The sequence below is a fragment of the Salminus brasiliensis genome, chromosome 9 (genome assembly GCF_030463535.1).
Source record: "Salminus brasiliensis chromosome 9, fSalBra1.hap2, whole genome shotgun sequence".
Taxonomy (NCBI): Eukaryota; Metazoa; Chordata; class Actinopteri; order Characiformes; family Bryconidae; genus Salminus; species Salminus brasiliensis.
In genome coordinates this window covers 40,811,587-40,828,601 of record NC_132886.1, presented here as the reverse complement: position 1 = coordinate 40,828,601, position 17,015 = coordinate 40,811,587, and the positions used below count along the sequence as shown (strand labels likewise).

Sequence of the window (17,015 nt, the reverse complement as noted above, 5' to 3'; positions counted from 1 at the left end):
ACCTGGGGACCTAAAACACCCCCTAATTGAAGAATTACCCAGTAGTCTAATGGTTTATACCTATGGACAGTGGTGCTCAGCGGTTAGAGCTCCGGGCTATTGATAACAGGGTTGTGGGTTCGATACCTGGGCTCAGCAAGCTTGCCCATGAGCAAGGCCCTTCATCCTCTCTGCTCCCCAGGCGTTGGAGTTGACTGCCCACCGCTCTGTGTGTGTGTGTGTGTGTGTGTGTGTGTGTGTGTGTGTGTGTGTGTGTGTGTGTGTGTGTGTGTGTGTGTGTGTGTGTGTGTGTGTGTTCCTTTAACTAAACTAAACTGAGTTTCTCTGCTGCTCTGTTGCAAAGTGTAGCATCATTGCCACCTTGTGGTTTAAAGAGAGAAGTGCGACGGTAGATTTTTATTTTTAATTTATTAATTTATTAATTTATTTATACAGTGTATTTAACCTTAAGCTTCATCATATTACTTCTCTCCATCCATGCAGTCTTTTTCAACATGCTCCTCAACACCAGTGAAGTCTAGAGCGCTAACCAGATTAGGTCCTAATCTTGTAATGCACAGTTTGGGCTAGCCGTCCTCTGGCCCTTCATTAGTGGTCAGATTGTTCGTTGTTTGAGATATTTTCAGATATTTACTCTCAACTTAGGATATGTATTTAAGAGCTGGAGCGTTTACAGGCCCGATTCAGCTGAGCTATGATGTCATTCAGCCAAAGGTTAAAGGTCTTAGTGAACCTGGCCTCCATCTAGTCCTGATTACAGTGCGGCTCTATTTGTTTGTCTGTCTGTTAGAGAAGCCCAGGCCTGGTTGCTACAATGTGAGTAGTGTTCCTGTCTCTCTGCATTACTCTCATTCCTCTGCTATTGGCCTAGTGGGTGTAGCTCAGCAGGCGGAGCAGGAAAGAGCCGAACTCCAACAGTGGCAGCAGACGACATGGAAGTGAGTCATGGAGCTCTCTCGGCTTTCATAGCATGACTCCTCCTGAGATCCGGACGCCCGATGGAGCCGACCAACTTACAGGTAGGCTATCTCAGCTGACTTTTTAGACTTGTAGAGGTTCAGGAGTTCAGATCTTCTCAGCCTGGTCAGGAGCGTGTCCACCAGAATGACCAGATGTAGAAGTGGCCTGGATACGAATCACAGCCTTCCTGAAAGAGTGGCTACACTGTGCCAGCCGTGTCCAGCCGGACTGCAGTGCGGTCTCCTGCTCCTGATTTACTCTGTGTACAGAGACACTGGACGGCTCCTCAGGGACGTGAGGCGGGGTCTGCGAGCTGAAGGAGCTGCAGTGTCTGAGGGGCTGGGATTCGCTGTGCTTTGACTGGGTTTAGATGCTTCTGTTTACGGGACAAGGAAAACAAGGAAGACTGGCACTGGATTATTTTGAAGGTGTGCCATGCTGGACTGGCATTGTCCCGCCCCCTTCTTCTGAGGACCAATAGAAGAGTGTTAGTGGTAATACACACTCTGTTAACCAATAGGATCGTCCAGTAAAGAGGGAGGACTTACATTAACACAAATGCAAACATAGAACATCAAAAGAGGCAAAAACAGATAAATAAACAAAACAGAACATCGGATTAAAATAATAATAAAATAATTGTCTGCATTTTCTCATGTTTATTGATAAATATAAATATAAAGTAGGGATGTCCCGATCAGGTTATTTTGCCCCGGATCCAATCTAAATCTTTAATCTATCTATGTATCTATCTCTCCGTCTGTCTGGCTGTCTGTCTGTTTATCTTTCTATCTGTCTATCTGCCGGGTTGCTGTCTGTCTGTCTGTCTATCTATCTGTCTGTCTATCTATCTAGTTGTCTATCTATCTATCTAGTTGTCTGTCTATCTGTCTGTCTATCTATCTATCTATCTATCTATCTATCTATCTACCTACCTGTCTGTCTCTCTGTCTGTTTATTTTTCTATTTGCCTGGTTGCTGTCTGTCTGTCTGTTTATCAATCAATCTGTCTGTCTGTTTATCTTTCTATCTGTCTATCTGTCTGTCTATCTATCTATCTATCTATCTATCTATCTATCTATCTGTCTATCTATCTGTCTATTTGTCTGTCTTTCTGTCTGGTTGCTGTCTGTCTGTCTATTTATCAATCAATCAATCTGTCTGTCTGTCTGTCTATCTGTCTGTCTGTCTATCTATATGCCTGTCTGTCTGTCTATATATTTGTTTATCTATCTATCTATTTGTCTATCTTTCTGTCTGGTTGCTGTCTGTCTGTCTATTTATCAATCAATCAATCTGTCTTTCTGTCTATCTATCTATCTATCTTTCTGTCTGGTTGCTGTCTGTCTCTATTTATCAATATCTATCTGTCTGTCTGTCTCTCTGTCTATCTGTCTGTTTATTTTTCTATTTGCCTGGTTGCTGTCTGTCTGTCTGTTTATCAATGAATCTGTCTGTCTGTTTATCTTTCTATTTGTCTATCTGCCGGGTTGCTGTCTGTCTGTCTTTCTGTCTGTCTATCAATCTATCTATCTATCTATCTATCTATATATCTGTCTATCTGTCTGTCTATCTATCTGTCTATCTATCTATATATCTATCTGTCTATCTATCTATATATCTATCTGTCTATCTATCTATCTATCTATCTGTTTATTTGTCTATCTTTCTGTCTGGTTGCTGTCTGTCTGTCTATTTATCAATCAATCAATCTATCTATCTATCTATCTATCTATCTATCTGTCTGTCTGTCTGTCTGTCTATTTATCAATCAATCTGTCTGTCTATCTATCTATCTATCTATCTATCTATCTATCTATCTATCTGTCTATCTATCTGTCTATCTATCTATCTATCTATCTATCTGTCTGTTTATCTGTCTATCTGCTTGGTTGCTATCTATCTATCTGGCTGTCTGTCTATCTATCTATCCATCCATCCATCTATCTGTCCATCCATTAATCTATTGCCCTTTTCATTGCAGAAAGCCATAGCAGTAGCTACCAAAGCTTCACAAGAGGATCAGGCTGGAAACTATGAGGAGGCCATCAAATCCTACCAACACGCTGTGAAGTATTTTCTGCATATAGTAAAGCGTGAGTGTTTGAGTGATGCTGAGTTCCAGCACAGACATACTGATGCTCATACTGAAATACTGATGTATGTGTTTGAAGAAGTGTTTAGATCTGTGTGTATGTGTGTGTTTAGGTGAGCCACAGGGAAAGGAAGGCAATCAGAAGATCAGGGAGAAGTGTGCCCAGTACCTGGACCGGGTCGAGGAGCTTCAGGATTATCTGGATAAAAAACAGGTCACTAGAGGTCACTAGTTTGTTTTATTAAGTACCAATCAGTCAACCTCTGGTGTCCTTCAGAGCGTTGGTCATTCCTCACATGAAGATTAGTCATCACATAATGATCTGAACTACACTACAGTGGTGAGGTGTGTGGATGAATGATTCACCTGTAGATCACCTTTATGGTTATTATACCTTCATTTAGATCTTATTGGGACAGAACTAGGTAAACGTCACCCTCCATAGCTGGACTGATGAGTGAAACGCCCAGAATTCCCTTTTTACACCACTGTTTTCCAACCTCTCTTCATCCCTTACATCTAAACACACTGTGCCTTTAAGAATAATACATGTAAATGAGCTCTGCTCTGATTGGCTGCCCTGTATTATTATCCCATTATAATCCATTCCAGTTTTCCCCTTTTTTCCCCAATGTGGTTCACGGGAAGCCTCTTTCCACTGGGCAGCCGGTGCGTTCAGAAGAAAGTGCCGGGTCCCCAGCTCCACCTGTGCCAGCCAACATCGCTTTAACAGTAACGAGGGGAGAGAGAGCGCCATCTACCCTCTTGGAGAGAGTACGGCTAGTTGTGCTCTCTCAGACTCTGGCTGCTGATGACAAAGCGGCAAACTGGCGACCCCCAGGCCATAGTGGCAGCACTGTGGTAGCACTCAAAACACTCCTTGCAACTAAACTAAGCCAGCTCATCTAGTATAGGGTCCATACCTTTTCCAAGGTATGGACCCTTTAACATCTGCTGGACTGATGGTAGTAGTAGCAGATATCAGTTCAGCACCATAAAAGCTAAATATGCTCATAATATATGTATTATATATTTCCCCCCAGTACACTGTTACATCTTTGGCCCCCGTGTGATGTAAGGCAGTTCAGCTTCAGGGTGTGTCTTGTGGGATTCTTTGCATTGGTACCTGTAGTCAGGGTTGCCAGATATATTCGACAAATTCCCCCTCCCAAAGTATATTTGATTGATTTACTGACCCCAAAACCTCCGTAAATGTGTCCTTGCCTGAAATGCTGTGGGTTCATGTGCAGTACAGTTTAGTGGATCTCAAAACAGCCCCAAACTGACCATCCCTGCATGGGAACAAAACATGATGAGTGCAAGCTCTGTTTACCTGGATAAGAATAGTGTGAATATGGCCTGGTTTGGGTACAGTCAGTTACAGTCAGGTACAACTGCCAGCTACATCAAATCTCCAGGTTTTATAAATAATCTGACTCGTCAAACCTTCAACCACCACTCAGCTTTGATTAAACTGTCTAAAGATCTGAAATCGACAGTAATCCATGTCCACAGGGTAGGGGAGGACTATAGATGAGGACAGCTACGCGTTTTTATTTAGCTTGTGGACTGGTCAAGGTGAGATCTGACAGACCAAGAAACCTCTTGGAGAAAACTGCTCATATGCTGGTAAGACAGGCAAATCCAAAACCTCATAACTGCCAAGAGTGAGAAGGGGGCGTAGGGTGCATCGTCAAGCTTCAATCTTTAAGGAAGAGTCATTAGAAGGAACTGTTTTTGGACCCTTTTTTACCCTTTTTTAATTCAAATAATTTCAATATGAAAACTGCTGTAGGCCATATAGACCTCATGTAAATGCACAGGCTTTCACAACATCCCAAAAACAGTGAACCCCAGGCTGCTGTTGAGGATTAGTGAATGGGGAGTATACAGAAAGCCATACGCTCCAATACATAAATTCCATTTTATTTGTAAATAATTTCATAAGCATACGTTTATTTGTCACATATCGAGTCACACAGGGTACAACTAGTGGTGAAATTCTCCAATAAAGACTGAATGGATAAAAGATACATCATTTAAAATAAAATCAAACATATACAGAGATAAGATATAATATGAAATGTGTAGAGATAGCAAAAATAAAGTATTAATACACATAATATGTTCAGAAAAATAGAGAATTGTGTGTAATGTGAAGCACTGGGCTGTTGACGACAGGATAAAGGTGCACGTATTTGTCACTGTACAGTGTAATGTGTCCTCATCTGGTAGTGAACACACACTCACATGTGTTAGGGGCAGTGAGTACACACACACACACCCCCCCAGAGCGGTGGGCAGCCAACTCCAGCGCAGGGGAGCAGAGAGGGTAAAGGGCCTTGCTTGAGCGCGGGAATCGAACCCACAACCCTGTTATCGATATCCCGGCGCTCTAACGGCTGAGCCACCACTGCCCCTGGGTTGTGTGGGTTCAGTACTCGGTGGTCCCTTGGTGTGTTAAAGGCTGAGGCTAGATGCCATGGGTGTCCATTGGTGGTCTTGTGACCACTGTAGTGCCCATGTGTAAGTGGGGCCGTGCTGTCCCACTTACTGAGGGCAATGCACAGTGTGTGTGTGTGTGTGTGTGTGTGAGGATTTCATATGTAAGTGTTTACATTCCTTTAATCCGATTTATTCTTTGAATAAACTGGTTTATGACAGCAGATGCTAAAATCCACCAACATGGCAACCTCGTGTGTCACCTCGTCATCCGCCGTGACGTCACCGGGGTTTTAGCGTGTGTGTTTTTGCCGAGGCGGAAGTGACACTCGACATTTTACTTACGGAAGTTTTTCCTCCTCCATTATCGAGTGAAGCCGTGGTTTAATAAGCCGACATTTCTCCCGCTTTCCTGCTCTTTTCGTGGGGGGTCGCGGTCTCGGATGGTGGCGGCGGTGTAAGGCTAACCCAGGGTAAGTTAGCTAGCGGGAACGCCTCGTGCTTCGTCGGACTCTGGTGTTTGTGATTAGCCTGATGGCTGCCAACAACAACAACCTGCAGGTAAGAGCCCCCCCCGAACACACCCGAGACCCCCAAAAACTCCTTAAATACAACACCCTGAATACTCTCTACCTCAGGAAATCTCACATTCACCTCCCATAGCCCCTCAGTTTAGGAAGGAGCGGCTGTGGGCGCTTCTGTGGCGCCGCCGCTGCCGCCGCTGCCGCCGCTCGGCTGGAGCTCAGAGCTCTGGCTGACTGGTTAACCGTAATGTTTCTAAACAGAGACTAAAGTTAGTTTTTAAGGCTTTTAAACCATAAAAATAGCTTTTATAATTGAGATAATGTCAAATTAAACCGTGTTTAGTAGTGAAGTGGTTGTTTTCCGGGGCTTCGTTAGCTAGCTAGCTATAGCTAACTATGCTAACTAACTGTTGTGATGGGTTTAGCTATTAGCTAGCACTCGCTAGCTGTGTTTCATAAGGGGCTCATAGCCAGCTAGCAAATAACTCCTCTTACAGTCTTAGAACCACGTAGAACAGGTGATCTAGCTAATTTAGAGAACCAGGTATTCCTTCATGGTTCCTTTGTTTTTATCTAAATAACATATTTCCTTAGGGACGTATGGCAGAGAGGCTGCTGGTGTGGTGCCTCCTAATGCCTCAAGCTCTGATACTGATGATTATGAAAACAATAGTAATGATTAAATGTCTGTTAATAATTTATTCGTTTATGATTATTAGCTAGTACCTCTATAAAATCAAGATTTCCATTGTTTTCTGATGTATAACAGCGAAGATGCCCCTGATCTGTTGTTTGTTGTTGTTGTTTGTTGTTGTTGTTGTTGTTGTTGTTTTTGTTACAGAATCAGATTAATCAGGTTAATCCTTTTCCCAACGTTCTCCAGCATTTTATACAGATCATCCTGATACTCGCCCGAACATCATCATCACCACCACCATAACCCATTCCACACATCCTCATCCATCCACATGTCCTTATACCCATCCCCATTCGCCTTCAGTCCTCATTCCCAACCTCCACCCATACCCATCCATATCCAAATCCATCCCAAACCCCCACCCGCACTTATATATATATATATATATATATATATATTGTCTCTAATAAATATTGTGTGCCAGCATCTAGTAATATTGTGCTGAACTCCCAAGTTGTATTTATCTTCAGGAGGTTGCAAGTTCAATTCCCGTTAATGCCACAGCCATATAAGTGGGAGTCCCTGAGAGCAGAAATTGTCCTCATTCTCTATATTAGGGTGGCCCTCCCTCTCCCCCATCATCCCATCAGGTGATGCTAGCCAGCGCAGGTGTCCGTTGCCTGACATAACAGAATTAGCTGATGGCTCCACTGGTGTTGCGTCAGCGGTGGTTTAGGAATAGGACATGACAGAACTGTGGAGAACATTGGGTTAAATCCCAGTTGAGAAAGTTAATAAGTAAAAAAACACAAACAAACAAACAAACTGTAAATTCAGATTTTGCTGCAGTCTGATGTGCAGCAGTCTAGCCACATCCTCCTGTACCTCGTACAGTCTGTACAACCGGACTGATTCCAGTCCTGCCTGTTCAAATCAGTGTGTGGTATTGGTCCTGCAGAAGGCTGCAATATGCAAATGAGCCCTTTCATCTTTTACTATGTGCTGTGGGCGTCCTGACCGATATCACATGCTCCTGATGAGGTCCTGTCTGTGTTGCGGCATGGTGTATAATAGTCGCAGCAGTGATCACACATGTATTTGCTATGCTATGGAAAATAGGCAGCCACAGTAAAGGTAATATTATAATAACTATCTGATTTATTTTTTTTTGCTGCTGATATCTCACACTCTTTCACACAGCCCTGCCCTCTGTAGTGCGATGTGAGAAGAACGCTCACCCAAAGCTCACAGCTGAGGTTTTAGTCAACTGTGGAACTGAAACCACTTGCAGCTGTTTGAGCAGCTCTTTGCTCGTGCTTGTCTCCACATTAAAGGGCCCGTGTATAATATAAGGAAAAGCAGAGCATATTTTGCTCTATTTGCATATGTCAGTCTTAAAGGTACAACAATAATAACTGTATTTATTATTTTTTTAAATTATTCAAATGAGCTTGAGGAGTTTTACTGAGTTAAAAGTCAGATATGTTAAATTGCTGGGTGGCGATCGTCCCGCATCCTGACTTCAGCAATGCTTGTGTCACTGAGTGCAATCAAATTCTCACAGCAATGCTGCTCCAAAATCTAGTAGAAAGTCTTCTTCCCTGGACAGTAGAGGCAGCTACTCCAACAGAAGCAAGATCAACTCTCTTTAATAGCCTCGAATTCGGAAGAAACAGTGAATAACGAGCGTGTCCCAATACTTTTGTCCATATAGTGTAGGTTCACCAACCATTGACACTGCCGTTTAGTCCAAGACTGTACTGTATCTACATCCAGAAAACAGACCCAGTGTGTTCAGACAATGTTTGCCATTGTATCGTTCCGACCCGAATCCTGCGATACAGAGACGGTATCGGGGTTAGTGTTTTGGTACCGTGACGTCCCTGAAGCGTGATTTCCGTTTTCTGCCTTCGTGTTCACAGAAAGCTATAGATCTTGCCAGTAAGGCGGCTCAGGAGGACAAGGCCCAGAATTTCGAGGAGGCCCTGCGACTGTACCAGCATGCAGTTCAGTACTTCCTACATGTGGTCAAATGTGAGTAAACTGCAGTAACTTGGACAGGACCGGTTTGGTTTCTTAAACTGTGTTTGTTTAAGTGGTTTCTGACTCTGACTTTGTTAGTTAGCACCATGCTAATTGTCTCTTGGCTTGGTAACTACATTAGCCTTGTAGCTCCAGTGTAAAACTCAAAAAGCAGTTTACATCATTTACATCTAAATGATGAGTTTGTGTAGTTTTAATCATCAAGCTGTTCGAAAGACTGAAACTGTGCTGCTGGTTGATTCTCAGACGAAGCTCAAGGGGACAAAGCGAAACAGAGCATCCGAGCCAAATGTGCAGAGTATCTGGACCGGGCAGAGAAGCTGAAGGAGTATCTGAAGAAAAAAGAGAAAGCCCCCGCCAAACCGGTGAAGGAGTCGCAGTCTGACGATAAAGGGTGTGTATATTTATGGCTATGGTGCTTTGTGCTGGTAATGCTAGATTTCATACGCATTACACTGTACTTATTTTTTTTCAGATGAGTTTCAAATCACAATTAAATCCAAATTTGTTTGTCAAATAGATAGTCATACATGGTACAACTGGCAGTGAAATGCTTTATTAATAATAAAATAAAATAATAAAGGATATAATGTCTAATATATAAATATAATCAGCAAAAAATTGAGTAAAATGGAATAAAATAGTAATGAAATATAGAATATATAGATTTGATTTCCAACGTTTATTTTAGTATTTTATTTATTAACTACTCTTTGTTTCGTGGCGTTATAAACCCAAAATAGTTATAATTTATTTTTTCACATCTATTTGCAAGTTTATTCAGAATTTAACAGACTGTCTTTGTTGCTATGAGATATGTAAATGACTTCTGTTCTGATTGGCCGCCCTGCAAATTGTGCCTTATTCAGAAAGCAGTCCAGGTGGAAACAGTCCTCATAGCTATAGTGTAGGTGGGCAGAGCTGAACTGTGATAGGCCGGAAAGGCTACATATATGCATGCATGTATGTAAATGCATTGGTTTTTGTGACGTCAAAGGGGTCGTTTTTGCAGCTTATGCCGAACTTGCTGATCTAGGGTGCTAAATATCTGGACCTGTCGGCGAGTCGAAGTCCTGTAGTGTGAATAGTGTCACGACTAGGTTATGATCGGCAGTGAACTCGGTGTCTCGCTCCAGATGATAAGAACACAAGTCGAAAGGAAAGCCAAGGAAGATGCGAAAGGACAGCAAGCATGGCTGCCCTGAAAGATCCACGGGCTTCTTGGAGCCAAGGCATACATGCCACCATAATACCTAGACTTATTTACTTCCAACTCAGACAATCCCTGCTGGCCTCGCATCCCAGCCCAACATCATCAATGCTCTTTTCTCTTATACAAACTAAACCTACTGTTTTTAAAATGTAACGAACTGGGTCAACCTCTTTTTATTAAAAACAGCTGTTAAAGATGTTTTTCATGAAGCGGACCCTTTAAATAAAAAAGAGGTTGTATGTAAATAATGTTATGATGTCACAAAAGCATTCAGCCTGCAGCAGTTTAGCCCCGCCTATTTATGCTAGCCTTACAAGGAGCACTTCAGCCTGGATTACTTATTCGCCAGGTAAAATACAAGCCAGCCAGTCATAACGGAGGTCACTTACATATATCAGTCTTTAAGGGACGGTATTGAAAATTCTACGTTTTTGGAAAATCTAAAACTGAATTATGACCATGTTTAGCACTTAAACATTCCATCATAAGTTAAAAGTAAAAAAAATACATTAAAAATGTTTAAATATGCTGCTTTAAAATGTTGTTTTTTTGTTTTTTTTTGTTTTTTTAGAAATGAGAGCGATGAAGGAGAAGATCCAGAGAAGAAGAAGTTTCAGAACCAGCTCTCGGGTCTGTTCTTCATCAGATTTATCATAGTGAAGATGCTGTCTGTCATTTCGTCAGATTATGCTGTATACAGTATATTGTTTCCGGACGTTATTTCTGATTAAGTGAACACTTTAGAGCTTGCCGTGTGATTAGCTAATGGAGGGTGTGGCTCTGTAGGTGCCATCGTCATGGAGAAGCCAAACATTCAGTGGAACGATGTAGCCGGTCTAGAGGGAGCCAAAGAGGCTCTGAAGGAAGCTGTTATCTTACCCATCAAATTCCCACACCTCTTCACAGGTGAGCCTTTTTTTAAACTCCATCAGACTACAATGAACAGTTTCTATAATCGCAGTCATTTTTATTTTGCTTTCAAAATGGTCACTGTTATGGTTAGTCGTTCACCAGGTTTCACAGTTCTTCTGTACATTAGACACATTGAAGTGTCCAGTTCAGGTCTACCTTGACAATCACTGTCCCTACTGTAGCCTCTAAAGAGCCCATCCACTTCTTTCTGTCCAGGTAAAAGGACTCCGTGGAGGGGAATTCTTCTCTTTGGACCTCCAGGCACAGGAAAGTCATACCTGGCCAAAGCTGTGGCCACAGAAGCCAACAACTCCACCTTCTTCTCCATTTCCTCTTCAGACCTGGTGTCCAAGTGGCTGGGAGAAAGCGAGAAGTGAGTTGATTATATATAACCGTGGACTTCTAGTGTTATTGAAATGCGAACACCATGCACTGCAGTCTGAGACAAAGTTAAAATTAAAGTTATTTTTATGAGAACTGAAAAAGGGGGTTTGTTGACTCCTGATGATTGTACTGAATGTTTCCCACCAATCTGAAGAAGCATAACCAGCCTCTTGGAGTTGTTCCCCCTAGCACCAGAAATACCCTCAACACTAGGAGGGTAAGGACTTTACAGGTCTGCCCTAAAACACATAAAGCCAACCACCACCTCAAACTCTCATTAGCCGCATCGCTGGGCAGCTGACATGCTCTGAGGAACTCCGGGACTCCCCAGTCTTACCGCACCAGCTAAAATCTGATCTCTCTACCAGTCCATAAATAAAAGCACTCATTGATATTTTTCCTCATTCTGCCGAACTCACTTGACCTAGTTATCCTGGTGTTCTCCTCCCTGTAACGTCTATAAGCTATTCTAAACCTCACACTGACCGCACTCCTCCCAGGTGAAAAGTCCAGCTCCTGTTATCATTAGCGATGCTGGACTCTGGAATCAAAGGCTCATGTCGTTTGTTTCCTACAGCGTTCTGTTCTGTCTTTAATAGCTGTGTGGTCTCTGTCTGTTAGGCTGGTGAAGAACCTGTTCACTCTGGCCCGAGAGAACAACCCCTCCATCATCTTCATTGATGAGATCGACTCCCTGTGCGGCTCGCGAAGCGAGAACGAGAGCGAGGCGGCTCGGAGGATCAAAACAGAGTTCCTTGTGCAGATGCAGGGTGAGGAAACCTTCCTAAAGGCTCGTCATTGTAGTGAGAGTGAAGCTTATGCAGACAGTATGAGGAGACGCTGGCTAATGAAGCTTTTTGGCAGTATCAGGTGGGTTATGTTTAAATGCCCCTATTTGGCAGAAGGCTGTGTAGTCCTGTCACTATTAGGAGACATGGACAACAGTCAGAATAACGAACCAGCTGTTCAAGGAGTATGAGTGTCCGGTACTGTGCATGCAAATACAGCTTATGAAGGTATAAAATCTAAAACCCTTTCAGTAGAGTCTAATTGGCTGTGTATCTCCTCAGGTGTTGGGAATGATAATAAGGGAATTCTGGTGTTGGGAGCCACGAACATCCCCTGGACGCTGGACTCTGCCATCAGGAGACGGTAATGCACACAGTGGTAGAAAGTACCCCCACCCAGAGCTTGGTAAAGACAAGGCAGACTGGTTATTCTGGGTTAGACAGTATGATATATATATATATATATATATATATATATACACACATATATACACACATATATATATATATATATATATATATATATATATATATATATATATATATATATATATACACACACATATACACACACACACACACACTCATGTCCTCTAGTGCAGTGGTTCCCAAGCCTGGTCCTAGAGAACCCTCAGTTCTGCACATCTGAGTGGTTTCCTGCTCCAACTCACCACCTTCAACTCTGGAAAGCCCTTTTAGTGATCTGATTAGCTGGATCAGGAGTGTTGGGAGCAGGGTAAACTTTAACATGTGCAGGGCAGGGGGTCCTCCAAGACCAGGGATGGGTACCACTGCTCTAGGGAATGTATATAGAGTGAAAGCCATGCCTGAAACACTTCATCGCCATAGGAAACCTTCTTTAGAATTTACAAATGAAATGTGCTTAGTTATCCCATCAGTTCGTGGTGTGACATCAGCTCCAGCTCCAGCACCAGACAGGTTTTTCAACTCCTTTTTAATCCTTTTGCATGTAGAAATGCATTGCAGGACTGCAGAACGTCAGCATGAGTCATTGAGAGAGAATCACAAAAGGAAAAACCCTCACCTGTGAGATTAGTGCAGCAGAACTGGTCCAGTGAAACAGCTGGTGTGAATGACTAAGCTGTTTCGACTAGTGGTGCATTAAGGGGTTCACTGCACCACTTAATACACTTTAGATAAATTCTCTATATAACTGAGTGTGTGCGTGACGTAATTGGTGGGAGGTTTGGTGGATTGTTTTACTGTAAAACTGACTAACTTTATTCTATTTACAGATTTGAGAAGCGCATCTACATCCCCCTGCCGGAGGAGCACGCTCGTTCCTTCATGTTTAAGCTGCACCTGGGCACCACGCCCAACAGCCTCACCGACGCAGACTTTGTCACTCTGGGGAAGAAAACGGAAGGCTACTCGGGAGCTGATATCAGCGTTATAGTGAGAGACGCACTGATGCAGCCTGTCAGGAAGGTCCAATCTGCCACTCATTTCAAACGGGTACGGCCCTCTGCTTTTACATGGAGTCCACAGAACTCCAGACTAACTCTAATTTTCATAAGAAAGATGATTACTGAAGCTTTATTTACCATCTTGCTTTTTCACCATATTTACTACATGCACTATGGCCAGATATTTCTGGACACCCCTTTTAATGAATGCATTTACTTTTGCATGAAAGAGAAGTGCTGCCAATAGAATAGGCCTCTCTAGGTTAGATGACCATGGACCTAATGCCAGGCGTGGGCTAGAGGGGTACAAAGCCCCCCAGCATTGAGCTGTGGAGCAGTGGAAGAACTGTGTTTTTTGGAATGATGGTGGTGCTCCATCCAATACTTTTGGATGGGATCCTGACCTCCCTCAAGCTCCTGTTGTTGAAATCAATCAAATCCTCACAGCATTGCTCCTCCAAAATCCGGTAGAAAGCCTTCTTCCCTGGACAGTAGAGACAGTTACTCCCAACAAAAGCAGGATAAACTCTTTTTTTTTTTAATACCCTTGATTTCAGAAGAAGCAATGAATAAGCAGGTGTCCCAATACTTTTGTCCATATTGTGAATGTGGAGAAGAACCTTTTAATTTAATTTTTTTTTTAGTTTAAATGAATTGAGATTTGTATCATGTTTTGTTTTTATTTGTATATTGAAAAGGTACGAGGCCCGTCGAGGGACAATCCAAATGTCCTTCTGGAAGACCTGCTGACCCCTTGTTCTCCAGGCGATCCAAATGCCGTAGAAATGACTTGGATGGAGGTTCCTGGGGATAAACTCTTGGAGCCGGTGGTTAGCATGGTAAGTTCTATCAGAAAGCTCATTCTAAGGGAAATCTTTAATGGAAAAGAAGAAGAAAGATGGTCTAAAGCCATGGCTGACTAGTTGACCACCTTAAAAAAACAACAACAAAAAAACAACTATGTACCACAGCGTAGAGGACCGCAAGTGAACCCTGGTTCCATGTGTCTCAGTCTTTATCTGGTTGAGTGAGATTTCTGGTTTATGTCAAATGATAAATCCTGGATCTTGCTTGTAATTTCAGTCGGACATGTTGAGATCGCTGAGCAACACAAAGCCCACAGTCAACGAGCAGGATCTGGAGAAGCTGAGGAAGTTCACCGAGGACTTCGGACAGGAGGGCTGAGGGGGAGACCTCTCTTCTAGAACCAAAGCAAACACATCCTGATTGTAAAGTCTCCTTCCGTTTCTTGTGTTTTCTCTTTCTCCCCCCCTCCCCCTCTGGACTTTTCCCCCACGACTGGCGGCTGAGCAGACGGCACATACGGGCTAGTCTGAACGCTACATGGGAACCTGATAAGTGTGAATTTGTTCATAAACAAGCCTTTAGTTTATTTTCTGAAATGTTCAGTTTTACTACAAACCCAGACTACGTGTCCATTACATGTCTTTTCAGACGTAACCATCTCCGTCTGCACAGCTAGCTTAGCTACTTTTCTCATGAACGACTATGTTCAGTGGTACATGGCACTAATATGAAGTTCAGAGATGTTTCTGCTCAATCCGAGGGCGACAGCCTTCGTTTGAATCTGTCATTTCAAATCCGATTCAGTTCCTTCGTGTGCGTTCAGGTTTATAGGGTAGCGATTGTCTGAATGGACTCAGGAGACTGAGGGGAGGTTTACTACGGCTAGTGGACTAGCTTGGTGTGACGATCACTATAACAATGCCTTGAGGTCCTCTTGTGACTTTGAAGGTCGTGAGGTTTGAACATGTAGTCACTCTTTCAGACTGGATGCTTTTGTATACTTACAAACTTTCCCTTTCAAGAACTTTCCTGCATTGTTGGACCGCACTAGGCATCGCTAAGAGGCCTCTAGAGGTCCAAGCACTCAAGTGTATGTGACTTCTTATACATAGTAATCTCAACTTCCACTAAACTGCAGTCCTTTCTGACAGAAAACTGTGAGATAGCAACACCTTTCATTGTGCGCAAGTGTAAGGGTGAGTTCTACACACTGCAGGGCTGCCTCCCAGCGAGACAGCGAGGCCGTGAGACAGTGGTGCCCCACAGAATTGCTTATTAAGGTTAAGGTAGGTCATGTGATTCGGGGTCAACGTTCGAACATGCCTTCTTCACCTGGTCACCTCGCTGCCGACACTTTAGCCGCGGCTCAGCTGACCACGTGCCTTTTTTTACTACGTGTATCTCTTTGTCTTTGCTCAGTTCAGGAAAAACAGAAGTGATGAAAAGGTCCGCGTTCATATGTTCCGTAGGCAAAACGTTGGGGCACGGTTATCCGACTATTATTTGCACATTTCATTTAAAAATAAATAAATAAATAAATAATAATAATAAAAAAATCATACTCTCAGATTGTATACACACCTGTACTCCTATGCACTTACGGTGTCGGTTTATTTTCCTGGAAATCTTATCAAAATCTAGAGAATATGGCTTTTAAAAATATATACTATTACTGTGTACTTTTACAATAAGTGTATACTCGTCTTTTTCAGTTGGACGTTCATCTGCATCATTTTGGTGTTGCTTTTTTCATTTATTACACACCTGTAAATAAAGGCTGAGATTGCAACAAACGGAAGGGTTCGAAGCATTCGCTTGTTGAATTCTGCATTGATTCTTTTGATTTATTTTTAAATGACAGTATGACTGATTTCTGTGTAATCCCACATGTTGCTGGATACATTCTGTATATTACATTTTTTATTATGCTGATCTCTACAGTGGAGGTGAAGGGAAGCAGACCCTAGTCTGAAGCTCTAATAAAAAGAAGCTCCTCACAGAAAGTTCTTCACCTAATGGTGATGAAGACGCTGCCTGATGCCTGAGACACTGTTCTACCAGAGTTCTGAGAAGAGCTCGGCTCTAGAACCTGCTTTTAGAACCAGATCATTAAAATGGTGGAGGGATACATGCTGCCTTTAGGGTGTAGTGCAGCTACAGAAAGTAGTCCCTAAAGAAAACTGGATTAGATGAGATTCTCTATTCACTATTTTACCACCATCATCATCATCATCATCATTCCATATATCTGTGTTGTAGTCATGGCCATGCCTGAGGGGTGGATCACAAAGCAGGGTTCCTGAGTTCGCCAGATATCCTAAGCCCAAAGTTTGGGGAATGCTGTCTAGCTCTTTTCCTATTGGAGAAACCTGACCTTGGGTTCGAGTAATTTGGCTAATCTGACTAATTTAACTTAATTTGTCTCAGACTTTCTTCTCTATTACACATTTTCAAAATGTTAGCAATGTTATTACTTTTCTCCTGCTTTGCTAATGTTAATAATTTAGGACGTTTATAACCAAAGTTTCTCTCTATTTAAGTTCAACCTCACTAATTAGGTTCTAGTGGCTCTAATGTTCCACCTTAAACACTAAAAATGCCAAAAACGACCTTAACTGCGCGTTTCCAGCCGCGGTCACTCGGAGTTCTGTGATTTGTAGTCCTTCATCCCAGCTTTTACAGCCCGCTCAATCGCGGGGCGAAACCAGAAAACTACAAATCCCATAAAGCGCTGAAACGCTCGCCCGAGCCGCGGCGCTGAGCTCTGGGCAATGTAGTCCTTC

At 42.8% G+C, this 17,015-nt stretch overlaps 1 protein-coding gene across 2 annotated transcripts; it reads left to right on the top strand.

Moving 5' to 3' along the window:
* The first annotated feature begins 902 nt into the window (after positions 1 to 902).
* vps4b (vacuolar protein sorting 4 homolog B) lies at positions 903 to 16,025 on the top strand. 2 transcript variants are annotated; one of them, XM_072688459.1, is made up of 13 exons: positions 903 to 1,019; positions 2,945 to 3,056; positions 3,169 to 3,269; positions 8,581 to 8,692; positions 8,948 to 9,095; positions 10,486 to 10,544; positions 10,701 to 10,820; positions 11,043 to 11,199; positions 11,832 to 11,980; positions 12,281 to 12,362; positions 13,255 to 13,474; positions 14,124 to 14,264; positions 14,509 to 16,025. In XM_072688459.1, exons 1-13 carry the CDS (start codon positions 999 to 1,001, stop codon positions 14,608 to 14,610), a joined length of 1,524 nt encoding a protein of 507 aa, XP_072544560.1. In that variant the 5' UTR covers positions 903 to 998; the 3' UTR covers positions 14,611 to 16,025. The 2 variants fall into 2 exon arrangements, with proteins under 2 accessions (XP_072544560.1, XP_072544561.1); XM_072688460.1 differs by lacking the exons at positions 903 to 1,019; positions 2,945 to 3,056; positions 3,169 to 3,269 and adding an exon at positions 5,724 to 6,058.
* The last annotated feature ends 990 nt before the right edge of the window (positions 16,026 to 17,015 follow it).